The sequence below is a fragment of the Syngnathoides biaculeatus genome, chromosome 14 (assembly GCF_019802595.1).
Source record: "Syngnathoides biaculeatus isolate LvHL_M chromosome 14, ASM1980259v1, whole genome shotgun sequence".
In the NCBI taxonomy this organism is placed as follows: Eukaryota; Metazoa; Chordata; class Actinopteri; order Syngnathiformes; family Syngnathidae; genus Syngnathoides; species Syngnathoides biaculeatus.
Genome location: NC_084653.1, coordinates 24917918 through 24937958, shown reverse-complemented (window position 1 = coordinate 24937958; position 20041 = coordinate 24917918). Strand labels below are relative to the sequence as shown.

Below are 20041 nucleotides of genomic sequence, written 5' to 3'. Positions count from 1 at the left end.
TTTCTGCAACATTGGAGCCTATCCACCCATCCATCCATCTTCTTTACCGCTTATCCTCACGAGGGTCGCGTAGAGTGCTGGAGCCAATCACAGCTGTCAACGGGCAGGAGGCGGGGTACACCCTGAACTGGTCGCCAGCCAATCGCAGGGCACATAGAGACAAAAAGCCACACTCACAATCACACCTATGGGCAATTTAGAGTGTCCAATTAATGTTGGATGTTTTTGGGATGTGGGAGGAAGCCCACACGCAGGCACGGGGAGAACATGCAAACTCCACACTGGCGGGTCCGGAATTGAACCCGGGACCTCAGAACTGTGAGGCCAAAGTTTTACCAGCTGATCCAGCGTGCTGCCATTGGAGCGCATCGCTTCTGATTTATCGCCCCGATTTATGGGATTGGAATCAAAAGGAAGAAAGCCTACGACAAGAGACTAAAATCCTGAACTCCGATCAGGACTGTGAGCCAAATGTGAATCATCTTTACATTAATATTTTCAGTGGCCTTAACCAGAATCAAAATGGCCGCCGTTCAACGAAATGAGTGAAGACAGCTGTGGAAAAAAACAAAAAATTGCCACTTTATTCCCCTTATAGACAAAAAAAAAAAAAAAAAACGGGGTCCGAAAACACCGGGAACATGGACTAAAATAAAAATACAAAAAAAATAAAATAAAATAAGGTCTTCTATAAAAGGAAAAATATGAAAATACTTGTGCTGTGGCGCAGCTATCAAAAAACACGAATCGCAAATGTATATTTACACGACGGCCGTCGCTACGGACGAGGAAGACGTTTCAGTCACGTTTAAAGCATTCACTTGTCGCCGTGCCTCATTTGTACCTCCCTGGGTGCTGAAACTCGGTGTTCGTCCACGCCGCCGCGTCGGAGAGTTTGCGGGTCAAGGCCTCGTCCCCCGCCTTCGCCGTCTTTCAGTTGTCCTTGTCCAGGGTGGTGGCCAGCGTCACCGTGGTGATGGGCTGCCCAATGCCGTGCATCTGCACCCGCGACATCTTCTTCTGCTCGCACTCGGCCACCAGGCTGTTGAGCTCGGCGGCGCTGTAGCCGATCAGGGTCCGCAGGTCGCACACGAACTTGTACACGAAGCGCTTGCCCTGCACCTTGCTGATCATGTCGCCGTCGTAGTAGTACCTGCGGGGAGGGGGCAATGGATGAAGGTGGGGGCTGACTGTTGCTTGTGATTTAAAAAAAAAATGCGCGTCTCGTTTTAAAGTTTCAGGTTACAATCAGGGTTGATTTCATTTTAATATGCACGACAGTCCATTTAGTTTTTATTATTACAGCGGTGCCTCCGTTCCCGACCACAATTCGTTCCAGAAGGCCCGGTCGAAAATTGAAACGTTCGGAAACCGAAGCACGTTTTCCCATTACAATGAATGGAAAATGAAATAATGCGTTCCAACCCTAAAAAAATGTTTTGGTTTTTTTTTTTTTTTTTTTAGCTTTTCCTGATAATTAACTGCATAGTAGAAATACATGCATAGTTCAAATACTTTATACAATTATTAAATGATTTAAGAAATATATTTATTTTTTGCTTAAAATGTATGCTATAGTAGTAGAGTACGCGAGGCTGGGAGTGCATTGCCGTATCTGTAGCGACTTGGGCCCCCAGCCTTTAAGTTATGTCTTTTCTGTTTTTTTCGGGGGTGCGTTCGAAAGCACTATAACAAATTGTCGTGGGTCAGCTGTTCAAGGCGTTCGAATAACGATTTTCGTTTGAAAACCAAAACAAACAAAAAAATGTTTTTGTACAAATTGGTTTTCAAACGAAAATCGTTATTCAAACGCCTTGAAGAGCAGACCCACGACAATATGCTATTAAATATATTTCTTAAATGATTTAATAATTATATAAAGTATTTAAACTATGCATGTATTTCTACGGTTCAGTTTATTATCAGGAAAAGTTTTCAAAAAATGCTTTAAAAAGGCAAATTTTTTAGGCTGGGAACGCATTATTTCTTTTTCCATTCATTAAAATGGGAAACATTGATTCGGTTTTCGAACAAATCACTTCTTGAACTGTTTTCTGGAACGGATTGTGGTCGAGAACCGAGGCATCACTGTACTACGCTTGTGGTGTGCAGTTTGGCAGATAAGAAGTTCTTTAAAAAAAAAAGAATAAATCAATGTGGACTTGCTTCGAGTCATTTATTGGCACTCCCTATTAAAATGTTTAAAATGAATAAATTATGTCTCGTGTATTTTGAATGTTATCGTTTTGCTGAACGCGCACGGGTGACAATCGTACCTGAGCGCTCGGCTGAGTTTCTCGTAGTTCATGGTGGGCTTGTTCTTGCGCTGGCCCCACTTCTGTGCCACGAGCTCGGGCTGGTTAAGCTTGAACTCGCCCTCCTCGCCCACCCAGGAGATGCAGTCCCTCGCGTCTTTGTCCGTCAGCAGCTCCAGCAGGAACTGCCACAGCTGGATCTGACCGTTGTTTCCTGTCCCCACAGGAGTTACATTTCAGTTTATTTGCTTCACTTAAGCCCCTAACGTTGTCTTTATTTCAATAAACATGGCAGTTGAGATGTGATAAAATCGTGATGTGAAAATGCTCGCGTGCAGCGCGCCAACCCGTGCGGTTGCCAGGCGAGCTGCGCTCCTCTCCAGAGATGCGGGGCGCTCGGGGTCCGCGGCTCTGCTTCAGCACCTTAATGGCCGTGGGCGTGCTGACCTGAGCCGGGATTATCTGCACGGCTGGGGAGGAACGGACAAAAATTGTACGCTCGTCAGAACAGAACAGCGGTGGAATCGTCTTAATTGTTTTTGGGCAATTTATGATCTTACGTTGATCAATGGTGACTGTGGCGTCCCCTCCGGACGGGTCCTGGCTCGCCAAAACGTCTGAAATTCCACACGTAAACGTCAGGATTAAATCGGAATTTTGAAAAAAATTGAAGCCGATTTACATTTGCGTAGGAGCTCGAGGTGGCTCCAGAGGATTTCTCCATTGGGGACTTTCTGGAGGAACTCTTCTTGGCTGAACGCGCAGAGATTTCGACCGGGGATGTGAATGCTGCCGATTTCCATCTCGTCGATGTTGAATTCCTTCATCACCCACACCGCCCAGTGGATCGCCTGGTCGGCCGTCCACAAGACGGGGTCTAGAGAAAAAAAAAAAAAAAAAAACGAGAGCGCGAGAGAGAAAGAAAGTCAACCACATTGCATATTTTCAAATTTGAGAGAAGCTTGGAAGCAAACATTTAACTCAACAATAAAATTACCAGCGGTGCCACTTGGTGGCGGTATTGCACCCGCGGAATCAACAGACCTCTGTGAAGATGAGATTTCATCGACAACAGGGCTCAGCAATCTTTTTGAGGCCGAGGGCTACTTCGCGAGCGCCGATTGTATGAAGGCCTACGTGACCAGTTTGTGCCAAATTTCAGAATAAAATATTTTTGTTTTAATTTATTGTAGTAAATGACATTACAGGTATTTTAAAATTTTAATTCACGCAGGCAAGTCGGATTGAGAATTCAAAGCACAAATAATCGCAACAATTTGTGGCCTACGGTATTTTTAGAACATACCTAGCGGGCGCCTTATATGGTCCTCGCGGGCTACCATTCGCCCGCGGGCACCGCGTCGGTGACCCCTGATCTACAGGGAGTCCTCGGTCTACGACTGAGATCCGTTCTTAGAGTAGCGACTTAACTCGAATTTCGACTTAAGTCGGATTCCACCATTAACGTTAGAATTTACATCAAAATACCAACAAATGCTAAACAAAATGACGTACTTAGCATGACTGTTTAGAGGTGGATGGAGATGAAGAAGGGGAGGCTGTGCTTAGCTATCGCCAAGGAACCTGGTCCTCAATCCTCTCCATCTCGACAAGTGTCAAAGAACCTTGGTTTGAGATCATCGTATCCGACGTAGGACCGGGAACTGAAATATGAACTTTGTCTTTAATAATTGTCACCACGGTCGACCGACTGAAGTCTCGGTGGTGTTGGTGTCTCTCCTTCCTCCAATCTTTTTATGATCTTGAGGTTCGTTTCCATGGTAATGGATTTTCTTTTGGCCGCAGAAGCGTTGCGAAAAGACGCAGCTTTCTTCTTTGGGGCGATAATGTCGAAAAAGGATGGCGAAAAATGCAAAGATACAAAAAACGGACACGAATAAAGCCAGACAAAATGGCGGCCGGGGGACGTCTTAACCTGAGGATTCCCTGTATTTGCGATTGCACATTCCAGAGTAAAGCGCTGCCTTAAATATAAAAATAGAAATAAATAAAAAAACTTATTAATCTGATGCCTATTATGAAGAATTTTTAAAAATGGAATCTATTTCATTATGTTGACCTTAGACATAGTTACTCAGATTTTCATATCCACCCATTCATTCAAATAAATTCAAATTGTTTTGACTGTTTTAAGCGACATCATTATTTATTTGTGGTAAGAAATTACGACATACAAATAAATGCTGTAACTGCCCCTAAGAGCAGCTTATGCCCAATACAGGCCTGGTAATCGGCCCAAAACAGACTAAATAAACACCCTTTGCCATTTTTGCTTAGTGTATTATGAAGACAAACATTTACATTTCAATTTTACCAGCTTTGTTTTGAGGCTACTGCGATTTGGCCATAATTATTTTGCCTTGGCGGAGGTGGGTTGGGGGGGGGGGGGCACATTCTCCCGAGCGGACATTTTCCTCACCGTACGGTATGCCCAGTCGGACTTGCTCCTTGCGGTAGCCTTCCAGCGCCGCAGCCCAGCGCGTCACCTGCTCGGAGGTCTCGTCGGACAGGCCCGAGCGCTCCACGGCGATGAGCTGGCCCTCCTCCACCAGCGAGCCTTCCTCCCCGGCCGCGTCCGGGTCGATCACCACCTCCACCGTCTCCACGGGCTTCACGATCTCCAGGATGTTCAGCTTCTCCTCGCCTGCACGAGAGCGAAAATATCCAATGGAGCGTTCAAGCTTTTGGTGCTGCGAATTCTTTTGAGGATCTCGGTCCAAATCCTCACCTGGTTTGGTGATAAGTTGTAGGCTGAGCTGCACCGTCCCGTCTGTTTTGACCCCCTGGTCGAAGAGGCTGTGATCGGGGTGTAACTACAAATGAGAACAAATTCACAGCAGAACAGACATTAAAAACAATAATTGGAAGAATAGAAAGACAATGAGAGAATGATTCTGCTCACGTTGTTTTTGTTTTTTTTTTTTTAAATAAAGGAATTAAAGTCACGAGTCTGTGTTTTGAAAAATAGTCGCGGAAGGCACTGGAAAAGTCATTAACTCGGGAAATTAGTACCAATCTGTTGACGTTCAAGACAAAGCTGACCGGGCATCAAAGGCTGACGTCTAGCTGACAACTAATTTACCATCAGGTAACAAACAAAAATGAATTTCAGCAAATAGATGCAACTTGACCGTTAAAGCAGTGTCGCATGACGGTTTGGATTCAATTCACAAACGCGACAGAGCAGGTGCACTTGACGTCACCATTTTCACGGCGCCATGTTGCCGGTCAAACAGAGGTGCTCGACATTGAACCGGAACAGAATATTCACAATGCCCGAGACTTGTTGTGCTGTTGGTTGTCACGACAGACGAGACCGATATTCAAAGAGATCATTCTATGGAACGCCAGCTGAAAAAGACCAGAAAATATCGATGGATTTCGGAAAATTAAACATGATAGATGGATGGTGCCTGACTAAAATACACACACGCCTGTGTAGCGATCACTTCATTCCAGGTAGGAATTATTTTTCCTCAATCTCAAATTCCCAGGAAGTATTTATAATGCCAAGTTGGCTCATTTGAGAAAAATGCATAAAAAAAAAAAAAAGTCTGTCGCAGCGGTTTACGGAAGTTAAGTGTGGCCGCAATGGCTTCCGTGTACGTTCCGTGGAGACGACTGTCCTCTTTTGTTTTTTTTTCCCCCGAATCATAGCAAATGAATGCGAGTTTTTGTAAAACCAGCGGTCATTTATTTAAATATTGGTGTTTTTATTGAATACTAGCAAAACAGATCGATGGATTCCGGGAAAGGTTAACGTGTTGCCGAACGCTTTCCACGTTCACTACCCGTCAAAAGCGTCACTATGCGGGATTTATTCCTGATTGAGAACAGATCCAGCAACAAAGTATTTGTAAGCATCCAGACTTTTCTACGCTTTCGAATTTTTCCGTGTAACTCTCGACGACTTACTTACCAGATCCATGTGTAGATCCACTTGTCCAAGACCAGTGGAAGCAAATTCACAGTCCAATTTCTTATCGGCGAAAACGTCGACTTCGGCATTAAATACGGTCCTCTATGCTGAGTTTATCTCATTTTTCCACGTACCTTTGTTTATTTTCACCTTCTAAATGTCTGACAGTATCGGACAAGACTCCGGGCGTCGTTCTATAAGACATATTTTTGTGTCGCCTTAGCTTAGCTTAGCTTGACCGGCAATATGGCGACGTAAACAAAGGTCACGTGATTTTACGACGTAGGTTCACGAGCTCTATACACATTTTGGAGGAAAGGTGGAATAAAAATCTTTTTCCCCCCCTATAACATCAACTAAAGCGTCAAATTAAAAGCAAATTATTAAATATGTGGCATTACCTGAATGTCCTGCAGGCATATTTCATATGAATCCAGTGCAATTTGGAGGCGGGGCTCCAGCAGCTTCTTCAAATTGCCGACCGGCTCGTTGATGTCGATGTCTTGCTGGATCAGATCCGACGCCATGATGGTCTGTTCCTCCATGCTAAAGGCGGGACAAGAAGGCATATCATAACTGTGACGTGCCTATAAGGGGCAAAAATCATGGAATAGAAAATTTGATGGTCCTCACCCCTCCTCTAAGCACGCTTGCTTTTCTCGTTCATCGATCTCAATCTCTATCATGTCGTCTACTCCACCCTTAGACATCGTCTCTTTGAAATTTCAGACAGGCGAGCTGCAGGAAAGTGGATTTATTTTAGAAACAAATTTTTTTTCTGCATTTTAATCCTATTTTAGTTTTGTCGTTTAAGAAAAAACTGCCATTGATGGCTTTAGAAGTCAAAAATATATCTTAACGGAGAGGACTGGCAGGAAATCCCATTTCGAACTGGTAATTGCTTTGTGTAAGAGCGTTTTTATTTTAATACCATCACACACAATTAACATCTTTTATGAGACGATGACGCCACAGACCTCACTTGATCGTGCGCTAACGCGGCCAACAACTTTACCAATAGTGCATCACTTTGTCAGGTGTTCTTTACCTTGACAGTGACCTGGAATTTTATTCCGCAGATGTTGTACCTCGTCCTCGGTCCGCATAAATGTCTCTTCTTTCCCGGTCATTCTTGTATGTTTGCATTGCACGGGCTTACTTCTTGTTCTGTTTTTGGTGAGTTCCTGATACGGTACCATTTCAGGAAATTAAAACAACAACAAAAAAAAAGTGGCTCCATTCCCAAATGGACATGGGCTTGAATGCGATGCCACAAAGTTTTTTTTTTTTTTCCCCCCAAATCAAATGTTTAGATTTTTTTTTTCTTTATCTGACAGATACAGAAAAGTGTAGTAACTGATCTCTCTGATGTTTGATTTTGTCACAGTTGAAAATAATTATTTCCTTTAAAATGAAGGGGCATTAGGGGTTGTAATAGCATTTCCCTACCCAAAAAACTCACTCAATCACATACATTTGCATCATCCATTTTCTTAGCCGCTGATCCTCATAAGGGTCGCAGGGAGTGCTGGAGCCTATCGCAGGGGTCAACGGGCAGGAGGCCGGGTACACCCTGAACTGGTTGGCAGCCAATCGCAGGGGACATCGAGACAAACAGTTGCATTCACAATCCCACCTTGGGGCAATTTAGAGTGTCCAATGAATGTTGCATGTTTTTGGAATGTGGGAGGAAACCGGAGTGCCTGGAGAAAACCCACGCTGGCACAGGGAGAACATGAAAACTCCACACAGGGAGGACCGGGATTGAACCCGGGACCTCAAAACTGTGAGGGCAACGCTTTCCATTTGATCCACCGCACTGCCAATCACATACATTTGCACCACAAATTAAAAAATTGACAGGAAAAGACAACTAAATGACTAATTATTGACAAGTAGAAATATAGCTGCGTGAATTGACAAAATATACCCAAGAACAAGAAAGGATGGTGTTAACATAACCAGTTTTAAAAGGATGTACACTTAATATCTTTATTGTTTCAATTGATCTTTCAAAAAAACTTTCTTTTTTCCCTATTGTAAAAATTACAGGTCACAATTATAGTGAAATATTATTTGTATTATACTATCTCATTTGTAAAGGCCTGGCATTTGAACAGGGGTGTGTAGACTTGTTCAGTTCGATGCTTTGTTCCAACACCCATACTGTGACGTTTAGGAATATGAAAAGTTGTCTGTCGATCGATGATCACGGGCAACCACTTTGATTAAAGGAATTAACAGGAACTATTGCGTTGTATGCAGGCTATGAATAGGAAACTATCCATGTTATGCCATTGAAGTGGTATTTTGCATTTGTAGTATGCTGGTCATTTTATAAATGTGTGAAAAATGTGTAGTATGAGGAAGGGTTTCAAGAACAGAGGCCCTGTCAGCATCCGACACCACAAACTGCACTGTGCCGCCTGGGACCGTCGACAGCTAACGGCTAACGTTAGCACACTCGAGGGCGAGGCTCTGGCGTCTTAAGGCCAAACGTTCAGCCAACGTATACCAATTATTTAAAAAAAAAATGAAAAAGGATTGACCTCACGTAAAATGTTCAAAGTACGCGTTCACGAGGGTCGACATAAATGCGCCACGAAGTAAACGTCAGGCCGAGCAAGTCGCTCGGTGACGCCGAGTGACCAAAGTTAGCGACACAAGTGCCGAAGCAAGCCGGGGCGAGGCGAGGCAAGGCGGCCAGCCCCTCCGTTGCACAACCGTAAGCAGAAGAAACGCTTGCGATATCCCGACACGCACGCGGGGCTTCGTGGTTTTCAAAAAGATGGGCGTCGGGGCGTACTTGGTCGCTGAATGGGGAAAAGTTTGAGAAACGGAAATAGAATAAACGGAAACAAAACAGCATAGGGCAAATGGAAAGGAGCCGGAAATCCTGGCCAAGGTTTACTGCGTTTAGACTTCCGAGATCAGCCGCGCACACGCGTTCCGGAGCGGCACCACCGAGTCCGCGGATGGCCTAAAAACTCTTCGAATCATCTTTTCCTATACACTCGCTTTGATGCTCACGTCGGACGGGCGGCGCTGATGGGGACCGAACGACGCCATTTATCATCTGACGACGTCTTATTACGCACTCGCCGTCTTTGCAGCGGGCGGGCTCGGCTAACAGCGGCTAGCGACGCGGCTAACTTCCGCCTGGAAAAGTAGTCAAGCGATTTACCGGCTTGTTTTGGGTAAAAAAGACCCAAACTTAGCTCGTTCGTGGTCCGCGGCGGCACGAGTTGGCTTCCCCGCCGTCGAGGCAGTAAGGCAGGCGGCCTCCAAAGCTAGGCTAACGACTGCTAGGCTATCTGAAACAGCGGGAACACACCTGCTAACAAAACACGGACTTGGTTCCGCTTCGTGTTGGAACGATTCGAGTGTTTTCAGAAATTAACATACCTCTTAAACGTGGAGCCCCGAGCTGAAAATGTTGAAATGTGAGCAATTCGGGGCCGAGGGGGTGTCTGTATTCTCTCAGCAGAGGCGAACTTTTTTTTTTTTTTTTTTTTTTTTTGGTCAACTACTACAAGTCAGAGATGGGCGGGGACTAACTGGCACGACTCGAAACTCAAACTCTCCTCATCAAACTTTTTTTTTTAATTTTATAAATCATCCAAGTACCAATTCTCCCAAAATTCTACTTTACTGTCAAAGTACCACCATAGTGATGAAAATTAAAATGCACATAAATCGGAGGCCTAAATATTATGTCAAACCTGTGAGTCACTGTAGCAGGTGCAGTGGTTTTGAATAAGACAAAAGGTTTTTTCAATATTTAAATCATGGCATAATTGCAATGTAGTGCATAATGTGAAATAGTTGCATTGTCTTGCCTTTACACAATTTTAATTACAACTGAACTGTAGTTGAATGAAATTACTGTACTTGAAAAGTCCAAAAAGGTTTTCAGGGAACTAAAACTGATAGCTATCATTTTCCTTCAGAAGTGTTTGATGTATTTGTTTGAAATATTGCCAATTTTTATATTTAATTCGGTGATTCTGTTGCAAACTCACCAGATAGAGCCCGAATACCACTGCTGGGTCAGAGGCGGTCCAAGACCGGAGTTTGGGGGGGTGGAGCAGCTGCCGGCATCCCATAATATTCTGCCTATATCACCCATATTAGAACACACCCCCCGCCCCCCGGTGGTGGTGTGGAAATCAAATGCACCCTTTTTCACAGTCTTTTATTGAGGAACGATATCGCTTATATATCCATCCATCCATTTTCTTTGCCACTTATCCTCACGAAGGTCACGTGAAGTGCTGGAGCCTATCCGAGCTGTCAATGGGCGGGAGGTACACCCTGATCTGGTCACTACCCAATTGCAGGGCACGTTGAGACAAAACAGTCGCCGTCACAATCGCACCTAGTGGCAGTTTATGGTGTCCACTTAAATGTTGCGTGTTTTTGGGAAGTGGGAGGAAACCGGAGCACCCGGAGAAAAGCCACATAGGCAAGGGGAGAACATGCAAATTCCTCGCAGGCGGGTCTGGGATTGAACCGGGACCTCAGAACTGTGAGGCCAACGCTTTACCGGCTGGTCCACCGTTCCAACATGCAACATTAATTGGACGCTCTAAATTGCCCCTATGTCTGATTTTGGGTGCGGCTGTTTGTCTCGCTCGCAACCAGTTCAGGGTGTACCCCCGTCGACAGCTGGTAAAGTCTCCAGCAATCCCTGTGACCCTTGTGAGGATAAGCAGCTAAGAAAATGGAGGGATATTTTGGAGGTATGGGAGGAAGCGTAGACATGCAAACGTTTCTCAAAAGACTGGGAGTTGAACTTTGACCCCATCACCTCAAAATATGTGTCCCATTTTTCTCTGGAGCTTTTTCGCAGATGTATCTACCATCTCAATAAAAAATGTCTTGCTCTCCTGTGTATCTGTATCAAGTTTTATAATTTTTCAGAGAAATTAAGAAAACATGCAACAAACTTGTACAATAGTCCAATTATTTGGCCACATTAGTTTCATGTTTCTTTTTCATGCCTGTTATAATTATTTTGTTGGGACAAAGGATAACAGTAAAAATAACACAAGGGACTGATTTTTAGACATCTTCCATCGCTGTTTTGAAAATGATTAATCAAGTCTAGACAATTTTCTTGATGACCAAAATCAAAGGGAATAATTGCAATTAAACTCCAGCTGCATTTTTTTTTTTTTTGCATTCAGGTAATACTGGTAGCACCAGCATTAAAAATGTAACAAAATTATTCGTCTGTTTCAGGTCAATACATTAAAAATAAAGGTAAAACAGTATTGAAGATGAATTAAAAGCTGACACTTTCGGCAGCTCTTATTTTGAAATCCATTTTAAACTGGACTATGTATACATAAATTGCCGGTACGGATACAACCCGTCAAAATAAAGGCGTTCATGTTCCGTTGCTTTGTTGAAACATACTGTAACTTCGTGTTTTTGACAGTAACATCGTCGCCACAAATATGACATTGCTAAGAAAAAGTCGTGTGCACAAATTACAATAAACGTGATGGAACATGCCACGATTCGATCATTATTATTTTAAGGTTAAAACTTAAAAATGTTGACATTACGTCACATTGGTTTTGGTTGCTTTTGTAATGTAAAAGTGTTTCAACCGATCATTATTATTTTAAGGTTAAAACTTAAAAATGTTGACATTACGTCACATTGGTTTTGGTTGCTTTTGTAATGTAAAAGTGTTTCAACCTACATCCATTGTATAATATCTTGGAATACTTTGACTAGGAAATTATTTCTCTTGAATTGGTTGATAGGGGTCATTATTTTATTGTGAAGGGGTGGGACGGGAAAGCGTGGTGTTGAAGGTAGGACGGAAAGCTAGCCAAGATGGCGGAGTACTTGGCGTCGATTTTTGGGACAGAGAAAGACAAGTAAGACATTAAACGAATAGTTCTACGTTAAATAAAACCCGATCTATACGGTTTACATCAACAGCGATGCCACGCGTTTAAACGCATGCTTTGGCAGAGTTTTCGAAGAGCTAAATCTTAACATACTAGCTAGCCAGGTAGCTTTAGCTTTCCGGCTAGCTAGAAAATGCCGCGCTGCTAATGTTTCTTGGCCTGCAACGGCAACATGTCTAAAGTGCTGGAATACTTCCACAAATTCATCCGATTTATTAAATCGTTACATCAAAACGCGTGGATGCAGTGGAGGTGAACATTTCTGGAACACGCGCAAAAAGTGGCTGCGATCTAATCAAGTCTTTCTTTGAATGAAAACGCCGTGTAGCATGCTATGTACATAAGGTAGCATCAGAGGCCCGTTCAAATAGCAATGAGACTTAAACCCCTTGATTAAAAAAAAATAATTATTTTAAACCCACGCCTTGTATGAGTTTATCTTTTTTTCCGCCCCCAAAATTAGTAACAAAATATCCACTTGATTTATTCTTCTGTATTCAGCTGGGTCAAAAACCTTTTTTGTAACCGACTGCTGCTGGTTAATATGATTTTTTTTTTTTTTTTTTTTTTTTTTTTTTTAAGAGTAACAGATTTACTCAAAAACTTTTAATGATGATATTCATCTACGTGAAGACAGTGATCATGTTAATGTCTCAAACTAATGATCAAAATTTAGTTAAAAAAAATGTAGGAAACGTACAATTCAATTCAAACACATCAAAATAAACACATTTATCAATCCCCGCAGATGTTTACACAATGAAATGAAGACTTCTCCGACATTCCGAGGAAATCATAATAGCTCATGACTGGTTGGCAATTTTTAGAACAGCCATGTGAGCTCATGGGGTACTTGCGGGTGACACGTCGGTGTCCTGTGTTCTATTGTTTCCAAGTTATTAAACTTTTATCACACTGAATGAATGAATAATGTTGGCGTCTCTCTTCTTTTTCTCTCCCCAGAGTAAATTGCTCTTTTTATTTTAAAATCGGTGCCTGTCGACATGGTGACCGCTGCTCCAGATTACACAACAAGCCCACTTTCAGTCAGGTAAATTAGTTGCCTACAGATTTGATCTCGCATCAGGTACACCTGCGCGGTCGACAATCTCAAACAATGCAAAAAATGATTTTCACAGAGTTCGGATTGGAGTTGACGTGTTTATTTTTTGTCCTTGTAGTTGTGGCGTGGACCGGCCCGCAACATTTTTAAATTACGACATGGAATTTGCAAATAGAAATGTGTAAGAATTAGAAATTGGCGCTGCAAAGTCTGACTAAAGATGTAGCACGGGGGGTGACGACAATATTGCAACTTTATGCTCATAAACGTATGCAGTTAACATTTAGCACAAACATTGTTTTGCATCTGACCGTTTCGGGCCATACGGTACAGGCAAAATATTTGACCATTTGCATCAGGTGTACCTAATGTCTACTGATTTTTAAATAAGTGGTGAAAACAAATTATGGAATTGCAGTCAGTTAAAGTTTGCCTCAATTTTGAGTTATTGTAAATCATCCTAAATGTGTGTACGCTGGGTTTCAGACCATCGCTCTCTTGAACATTTACCGCAACCCCCAGAATAGCGCGCAATCAGCAGATGGCCTCACCTGTAAGTATCAAAATTTATGGAATAATATATATATATATATATTTAAATGAACAGATGCAGGCGCCGCAGTGACGCAACCCGTTAGAGAGTTGGCCTGACAGTTCGGAGGACCGGGGTTCAAATCCCTGCCCCGCCTGTGTGGCGCATGCCTGCGTGGGTTTTCTCCGGGCACTCCGGTTTCCTCCCACGTCCCCAAAACATGCAACATTAGTTGGACACTCTAAATTGCCCGTAGGTGTGATTGTGAGTGCGACTGTTGTCTGTCTCCATGTGCCCTGCTATTGGCTGGTAACCAGTTCAAGGTGTACCCCGCCCCCTGCCCATTCACAGCTGCGATAGGCTCCGGCACACCCTTGTGAGGATAAGCGGCAAAGAAAAATGGTTGGATGGATGGAAATTGCCCCTAGGTGTGATTGTGGTTGCGACTGTTGTCCGTCTCCATCTGCCCTGTGATTGGCTGGCAACCAGTTCAGGGTGTCCTGTGCCTCCTGCCCAGTGACAGGCAGGATAGGCTCCAACACTCCTGCGACCCTTGTGAGGATAAGCAGCAAAGAAAACAGATGGATGGATGGAAATTGGCCCTAGGTGTGATTGTGGGTGTGTCTGTTGTCCATCTCCGTCTGCCCTGTGATTGGCTGGCAACCAGTTCAGGGTGTCCTGTGCCTCCTGCCCAATGAGAGATTGGATAGGCGCCAACACTCCTGCGACCCTTGTGAGGATAAGCAGCAAAAAAAAAATGGATGGATGGATAAATAGATGAAATTAAATCAAACGTTACCATGTGTGCCTCATTGCTAGTCTCGATTTTGTCCACTAGGTGCCATCAGTGACATGGAAATGCAGGAGCATTATGATGAGTTTTTTGAGGTAAAGTTTTCACGGGTGTTAGCAATTCCAGCTACAACATAGACAAAATGGAGGCCAATTGTTCCCCGTTTCGCCGATCTTAGGAGGTCTTCACAGAAATGGAGGAGAAATACGGCGAGGTGGAGGAAATGAACGTGTGCGACAACCTTGGAGACCACCTCGTGGGGAACGTCTACGTGAAGGTGGGCGCCGGGCGTCGCCGCTTCAGCGTCCTCCCCGTTCGGTGCCAACAGCGCAATCGTTTCTCCACAGTTCCGCTGCGAAGAGGACGCCGAGAAGGCGGTGATCGACCTGAACAATCGCTGGTTCAACGGGCAGCCCATCCATGCCGAGCTCTCTCCCGTCACAGACTTCAGGGAAGCTTGCTGTCGCCAGTATGAAATGGGGTGAGTGGGTGTTGCGCGCGCTCTGTCGATCGTCCTCGTGAGCTACGACAAACGCCGGCGGTGTCAATCATTCGATGCTCGCTGGAGTAACTCTGGGGAGTCGGAGCGCATTTTCGCTTTTCTTGAGCATATCTTTGCCCGAAAATGTTTGAATTCAAAAGTCCGCCTCAGACTTTACAGGAATAAAAATGTTGGGTTATTTCTTATTTCAATTTTAGACAGCATAAGAGTTAACCGAATTAAGTCATGAAATGTGTTGCTTGAAGCTTGCAACGCATAAACTTGGGGGGGGACAAATGAGTAAACTCCACAAGAGTGACGAGCGTAATTCCCCAGGGCCGGACCGGTAAAAGTCACTTCCTCGGCACATATATTCCACCGGTCTCACTCATACCTTTTCCGCTCGAGTGCCCCCTCGCTGGCGTTAGAAAAAAAATGTACAAATTAGCCGCATCACCGCATAAACCGCGGGGTTGAAAGCGTTTAAAAAAAAAAAAAAAAGTCATAGCTTTATATTAAATTACGGTAAATTCTCAACAAAAATGAAGCGTGACGGTCGCAACAGGCCCCTAAATCACAATTTTCTTTTTTTGTGTCTGATTTTCTTTGCCGTTCTCTTAAGTTGTCCTCCGTCCGCAGGGAATGCACTCGAGGTGGCTTCTGCAATTTCATGCACCTGAAGCCCATCTCGCGAGAGCTGAGGCGAGAGCTGTATGGACGTCGCCGGAAGGGAGGGTACGTTTACACGCGTACCGTTGAGCGCCACTTATTAACAAATTGGATCTATATATATATATTTTTTTTTTCAAATAATATCCTCTTTTATTTACTGGGGAAAAATCACCCGTTGACATTTTGTTGGCGGTTCTTAAACGCCCCTTTGGACACGCTGGCTAATTGGACCCTCCCTATCCTTAGCCGCCACAGGTCCAGGTCACGTTCCAGGGACCGCCGATCCCGCTCGAGGGACCGGGACAGAGGCGACCGAGGGGGCCGGGGGGGCGGCCGCGACCACGATAGACGCCGTTCCCGAGACAGGGAGCGCTCGGGACGCTTCTGAACCAACGAGCCATGACGACATGCTTCCTTGTACCATCTTCGCAGTTTTTTTTTTTTTTTTCCTCCTTTTTCTAAAGTTTGTACCCTCCCACTTTTATTGTAGGAAGAATTGAGTGGTACCAGTTGTTAAAGCTTTGACGGCTGTAAGTTGTTATGTTCTGAAATTACTTTCATCCCATTAAAATTTTTATGTAATGTGACGTGTCTAATCTGTCTGGATGGATTCGTCTGTTCTCGATTTTCGATTCGCGGTCTCGGATTAAATTTGTGGCATTTTGTTCAATAACACTTAAGCGACCACTTGCCGTTCGTTAGGCCGTTAAAAGTATTTTCCGATGCTGTACGCTACCCTTTTCCGACTGAGGACCGTGGTCTCGCCGGATTTGGACCGATTACTGTAACTGATGCCCCTCACTGAGGTTTAGACTCAAGGCCCGGGGGCCTAATCTGGCCCGCTGTGTGATTTTTATGTGGCCCGCGAAGGAAAATGATGGAAATCGACTTCCGTGATTTAAAAAAAAAATAAAAAATCTGTACTCAAGTTTCAAATCGTCACATCATAAATGATAACATTAGTATATTGCAAGCAACCTTTGATTTGTGATTTCAAAACTCGCTCATAAAATTTCTTTAGTAAATATGATAAGGCAAAATATTTTCATGGTTTCACATTCATAACGGCCCTCCGAGGGAAACGGTCACTACAATGCGGCCCGTGGCAAAAATGAGTTTGACGCCCCCTGGTTTAGAAGCTTCTGGATTTCACAGGATAGGAGGCAAAAGCACTACTTTTGTCTAAACGAAAGCTCTCAATGCACTTTAACATAGTTGCTTTGTTACAAAGATGCAAAAGTAATACTTTTATTTCTTCTGGCAGCACTCAAAGACAAGATGGTTGATTCTTTTTTTATTGGTAATGGGTTGTCTAAAGTGCCATCATAGGTGGTCAAGGGCGCTTATGAATATGGATGATATTGGCATCTGCCAGGGACGGCACTAGTGGGGGGAGGGGGGCTGACGTACGGGATATATTACACAAGAACGTGTCAGCGATGCATGTGCTAAATAAATGATGCCTTTTGTTTTTCCATCCCCATCATCCTGCGCTTTGACGACATCCAACAAAAAAGGAGAAGAGGACGCGGGCACGTGCCTTCATCACCCGATGACCACAAAGCCGCGCGTGCGCGTCGATACCGATGAGGAACAGAGTGTGCGAGTTTGAGACCGATGACGCACGTCCGCTGCCATCTCGGGCCGTTCGCAGATTAGTTGTGCGCCGCTGCGAGTCATTTGCAGAAAAAGTGGAAGTTTGCGTCGGGGACGAGATTCTCGCGAGGGCCCGGAGGAAAGTGTCTCGTCGGAGCAGATGACGGCGGCCGTGTGAGAGTCGCGCTCAAAAAAAACAAAACCAAAAAAAAAAGTGGCTCGAACAGCGTGTCATGAGTCGAGACGCTCAAATTCTCTTTTCCCACGAAATGTCCACAATGGAGCTTTTGTGATTAATCGCGGGAGGCCGTATGATATCATTTCAGATGGAACATGATGTGCGCGGTGTGTGTTTTCAAACGACTGTTGCAAAACTGCCGCTGCCTGCCTGCATCAATCCACATTCTTGGGATCAAATTCTGCCATTGTCATCACTTCCTCGGCAGATATTAATGTCTTAACAACAAAAACAAAAAAAAAGGTTTTTTTAATTTTAAATGGAGTGGCTGGGATGGTAAATCGTTGGACCCACAGTTCTGAAGACCCGGGTTCGATTCCGACCCCACCTGTGTGGAGTTTCCATGTTCTCCGCCTGTGTGGGTTTTTTCTCCGGGAACTCCGGTTTCCTCCCACGTTCCAAAAACATTACATTGGACACTCTAAATTGTCCCTAGGTGTGATTGTGAGTGGGATCGGTCGTTTGTCTCTACGTGCCCTGAAATTGTCCCTAGGTGTGACTGTGAGTGGGATCGGTCGTTTGTCTCTACGTGCCCTGAAATTGTCCCTCGGTGTGACTGTGAGTGGGATCGGTCATTTGTCTCTACGTGCCCTGAAATTGTCCCTAGGTGTGACTGTGAGTGGGATCGTCGTTTGTCTCTACGTGCCCTGAAATTGTCCCTCGGTGTGACTGTGAGAGCGATCGGTCATTTGTCTCTACGTGTCCTGAAATTGTCCCTCGGTGTGACTGTGAGAGCGATCGGTCGTTTGTCTCTACGTGCCCTGAAATTGTCCCTCGGTGTGACTGTGAGTGCGATTGGTCGTTCGTCTCTACGTGCCCTGTGATTGGCTGGCGACCAGTTCCGGGTGCGCCCCGCCTCCTGCCTGTTGACAGCTGGGATAGGCTTCAGCACTCCTCATGAGCCTCGTGAGGATAAGCGGCAAAAGAAAATGGATGAATGGAATCAAAATCATCTGATGTGAGCCTCAATGGAAATCGACATTTCTGCAACATATTTGGTAGCTCCCACTAAACAACTGTAGCCTAATTAATAAAATATAATAAGTACATACACAACTTTCAAAATGAGAGTACTGTATCAATCGTGTGCCTCGCAGTCGAGAGAATCTGGGTTCGAATCTCAGTTTGGCCAGCTAACTGTGTTGTTTGCATGTTGCGTGCTCCCCCCCCCCTTTTTTTTTTTTGCTATCCTTGGAATTTGTCAGCGAATCGCCATTTGCAGTCGTGACGTGGTGTCGCATTCAGTGGTACCACGCAAATGGAGGTCGGGCGCGTTTCGAACGGGACCACGGAATGGGACACGGACCTGCTAAGATATCTGCGCCCCACCCACGGGAGGGGGGGGGGGGGGCACACAAAACATTCAGCCCGTCGTCCGCACTGCACACTGCGGCTCAGGGCAGGAAGTTCGTCAGCGGCTCATTCGGGCCTCCCGACCGGCATTTATCCAAATTACAGCACTGAGGAAAGGAAGGAAGTGAAGGGGGGGGGGGGAGGGGGGGCATCGTGCGGCCATTGCACCTGCAGCCGCGACCCCGCCGCGTTTGGGAGTTTTACGTCACACGGAGGCGGCGCTGATTGGGCTCGATTGTCACGTCCATTCGTGGGATGGGGGTGGGGGTCACTCAGCGGGAGGTGAAAATAGCTCCACTCGCGCACTCGCTCGCCGCCAGGCAGGAAATAACAACACAAAGGCTGTTTTCAGACCACGGCGGGAGTTTGCCATTTTGTTGTGCCGTTCGTACGTGACGCGTGGTTATGACGTCACGTCCTTTGCGTTACCAGTAAACAAAAGCATTTGATCAAATAAAAGCAATTGATTTTTTTAAAAAAAAATGGCTGGAATGATGATGATTCGGGGTCCTGAGCGCGACTGAAGGGGACCTGTGTGAAAAATGGACCATTCCGATGGCGAGCTTAAGCTCCGCCCTCTTCGCCGTGCCCCGCAGGATTTCAAAATGGCGATTGAACAGAACATGTTTGAAGTCGATTCTCCATTTTGGGGTATGTTTTTTGCCAAGTGCGACAGACTCGTCCAAGAGAGTTCTACAGAGAGGTCTCGACTATTTCACGCACACGGAATTAAGATTTTGGATGGAGCGGGAAGCAATGTCAGAGTTACGGCGAAACGTTGGGGATCGATGCAAAAAAAGTTCAACGCCTCACAAGCGCCATGTTGAAATCCAACAGGATCAAGTTGTGGAATCGTACTGCGCAAGTAAAGCAGGGTGAGTACTTTTTACTTGGAAAGATCACGAGTAATATCTTTGTAGTCTTTAGAAGTGACTAGTCTTGGCTCGTAATCGAACCCAGTGCTCTGTCTTAAAAGTCTGGTGTGCCTTGTGTTTGTTGATATTGTCCACATTTAGTTGTATGCGCGCTCTTCCGCGAGCCTGAATCCATCGTAGACACTTCGTCAAATGCGCACAAGAGGGCCATTTTCTTTGTAACATTAACTTTTCCAAGCGCACACTACTGACAGCCAGTATTGCTTGTTGGACAACATGGCGGCAGGGGCGTGTCAAGACAATGCGGCTATCTGAT

The 20041-nt window shown here is 44.9% G+C and overlaps 2 protein-coding genes across 7 annotated transcripts; one reads left to right on the top strand and one right to left on the bottom strand.

Annotated features, from left to right (window-relative positions):
- Positions 1 to 558: 558 nt before the first annotated feature.
- On the bottom strand, positions 559 to 11022 carry gabpa (GA binding protein transcription factor subunit alpha). Of its 6 annotated transcripts, none has more exons than XM_061842174.1 (11): positions 9601 to 9704; positions 9380 to 9509; positions 6829 to 6933; positions 6597 to 6741; positions 5005 to 5089; positions 4696 to 4920; positions 2938 to 3132; positions 2816 to 2872; positions 2603 to 2725; positions 2277 to 2469; positions 559 to 1153 (listed from the first exon to the last, which is right to left on the bottom strand). In XM_061842174.1, the coding sequence occupies exons 3-11, from the start codon at positions 6903 to 6905 to the stop codon at positions 934 to 936; spliced, it is 1320 nt and encodes a 439-aa protein (XP_061698158.1). In that variant the 5' UTR covers positions 6906 to 6933; positions 9380 to 9509; positions 9601 to 9704; the 3' UTR covers positions 559 to 933. The 6 variants fall into 6 exon arrangements, with proteins under 6 accessions (XP_061698158.1, XP_061698159.1, XP_061698156.1 ...); XM_061842175.1 differs by having other exon boundaries at positions 9415 to 9509; XM_061842172.1 differs by lacking the exons at positions 9380 to 9509; positions 9601 to 9704 and adding exons at positions 7244 to 7379; positions 7670 to 9369.
- Positions 11023 to 11945: 923 nt separating this feature from the next.
- u2af1 (U2 small nuclear RNA auxiliary factor 1) lies at positions 11946 to 16250 on the top strand. The gene is made up of 8 exons (XM_061841346.1): positions 11946 to 12089; positions 13086 to 13173; positions 13672 to 13738; positions 14556 to 14605; positions 14689 to 14787; positions 14858 to 14991; positions 15631 to 15726; positions 15910 to 16250. Exons 1-8 carry the CDS (start codon positions 12046 to 12048, stop codon positions 16049 to 16051), a joined length of 720 nt encoding a protein of 239 aa, XP_061697330.1. The 5' UTR covers positions 11946 to 12045; the 3' UTR covers positions 16052 to 16250.
- The last annotated feature ends 3791 nt before the right edge of the window (positions 16251 to 20041 follow it).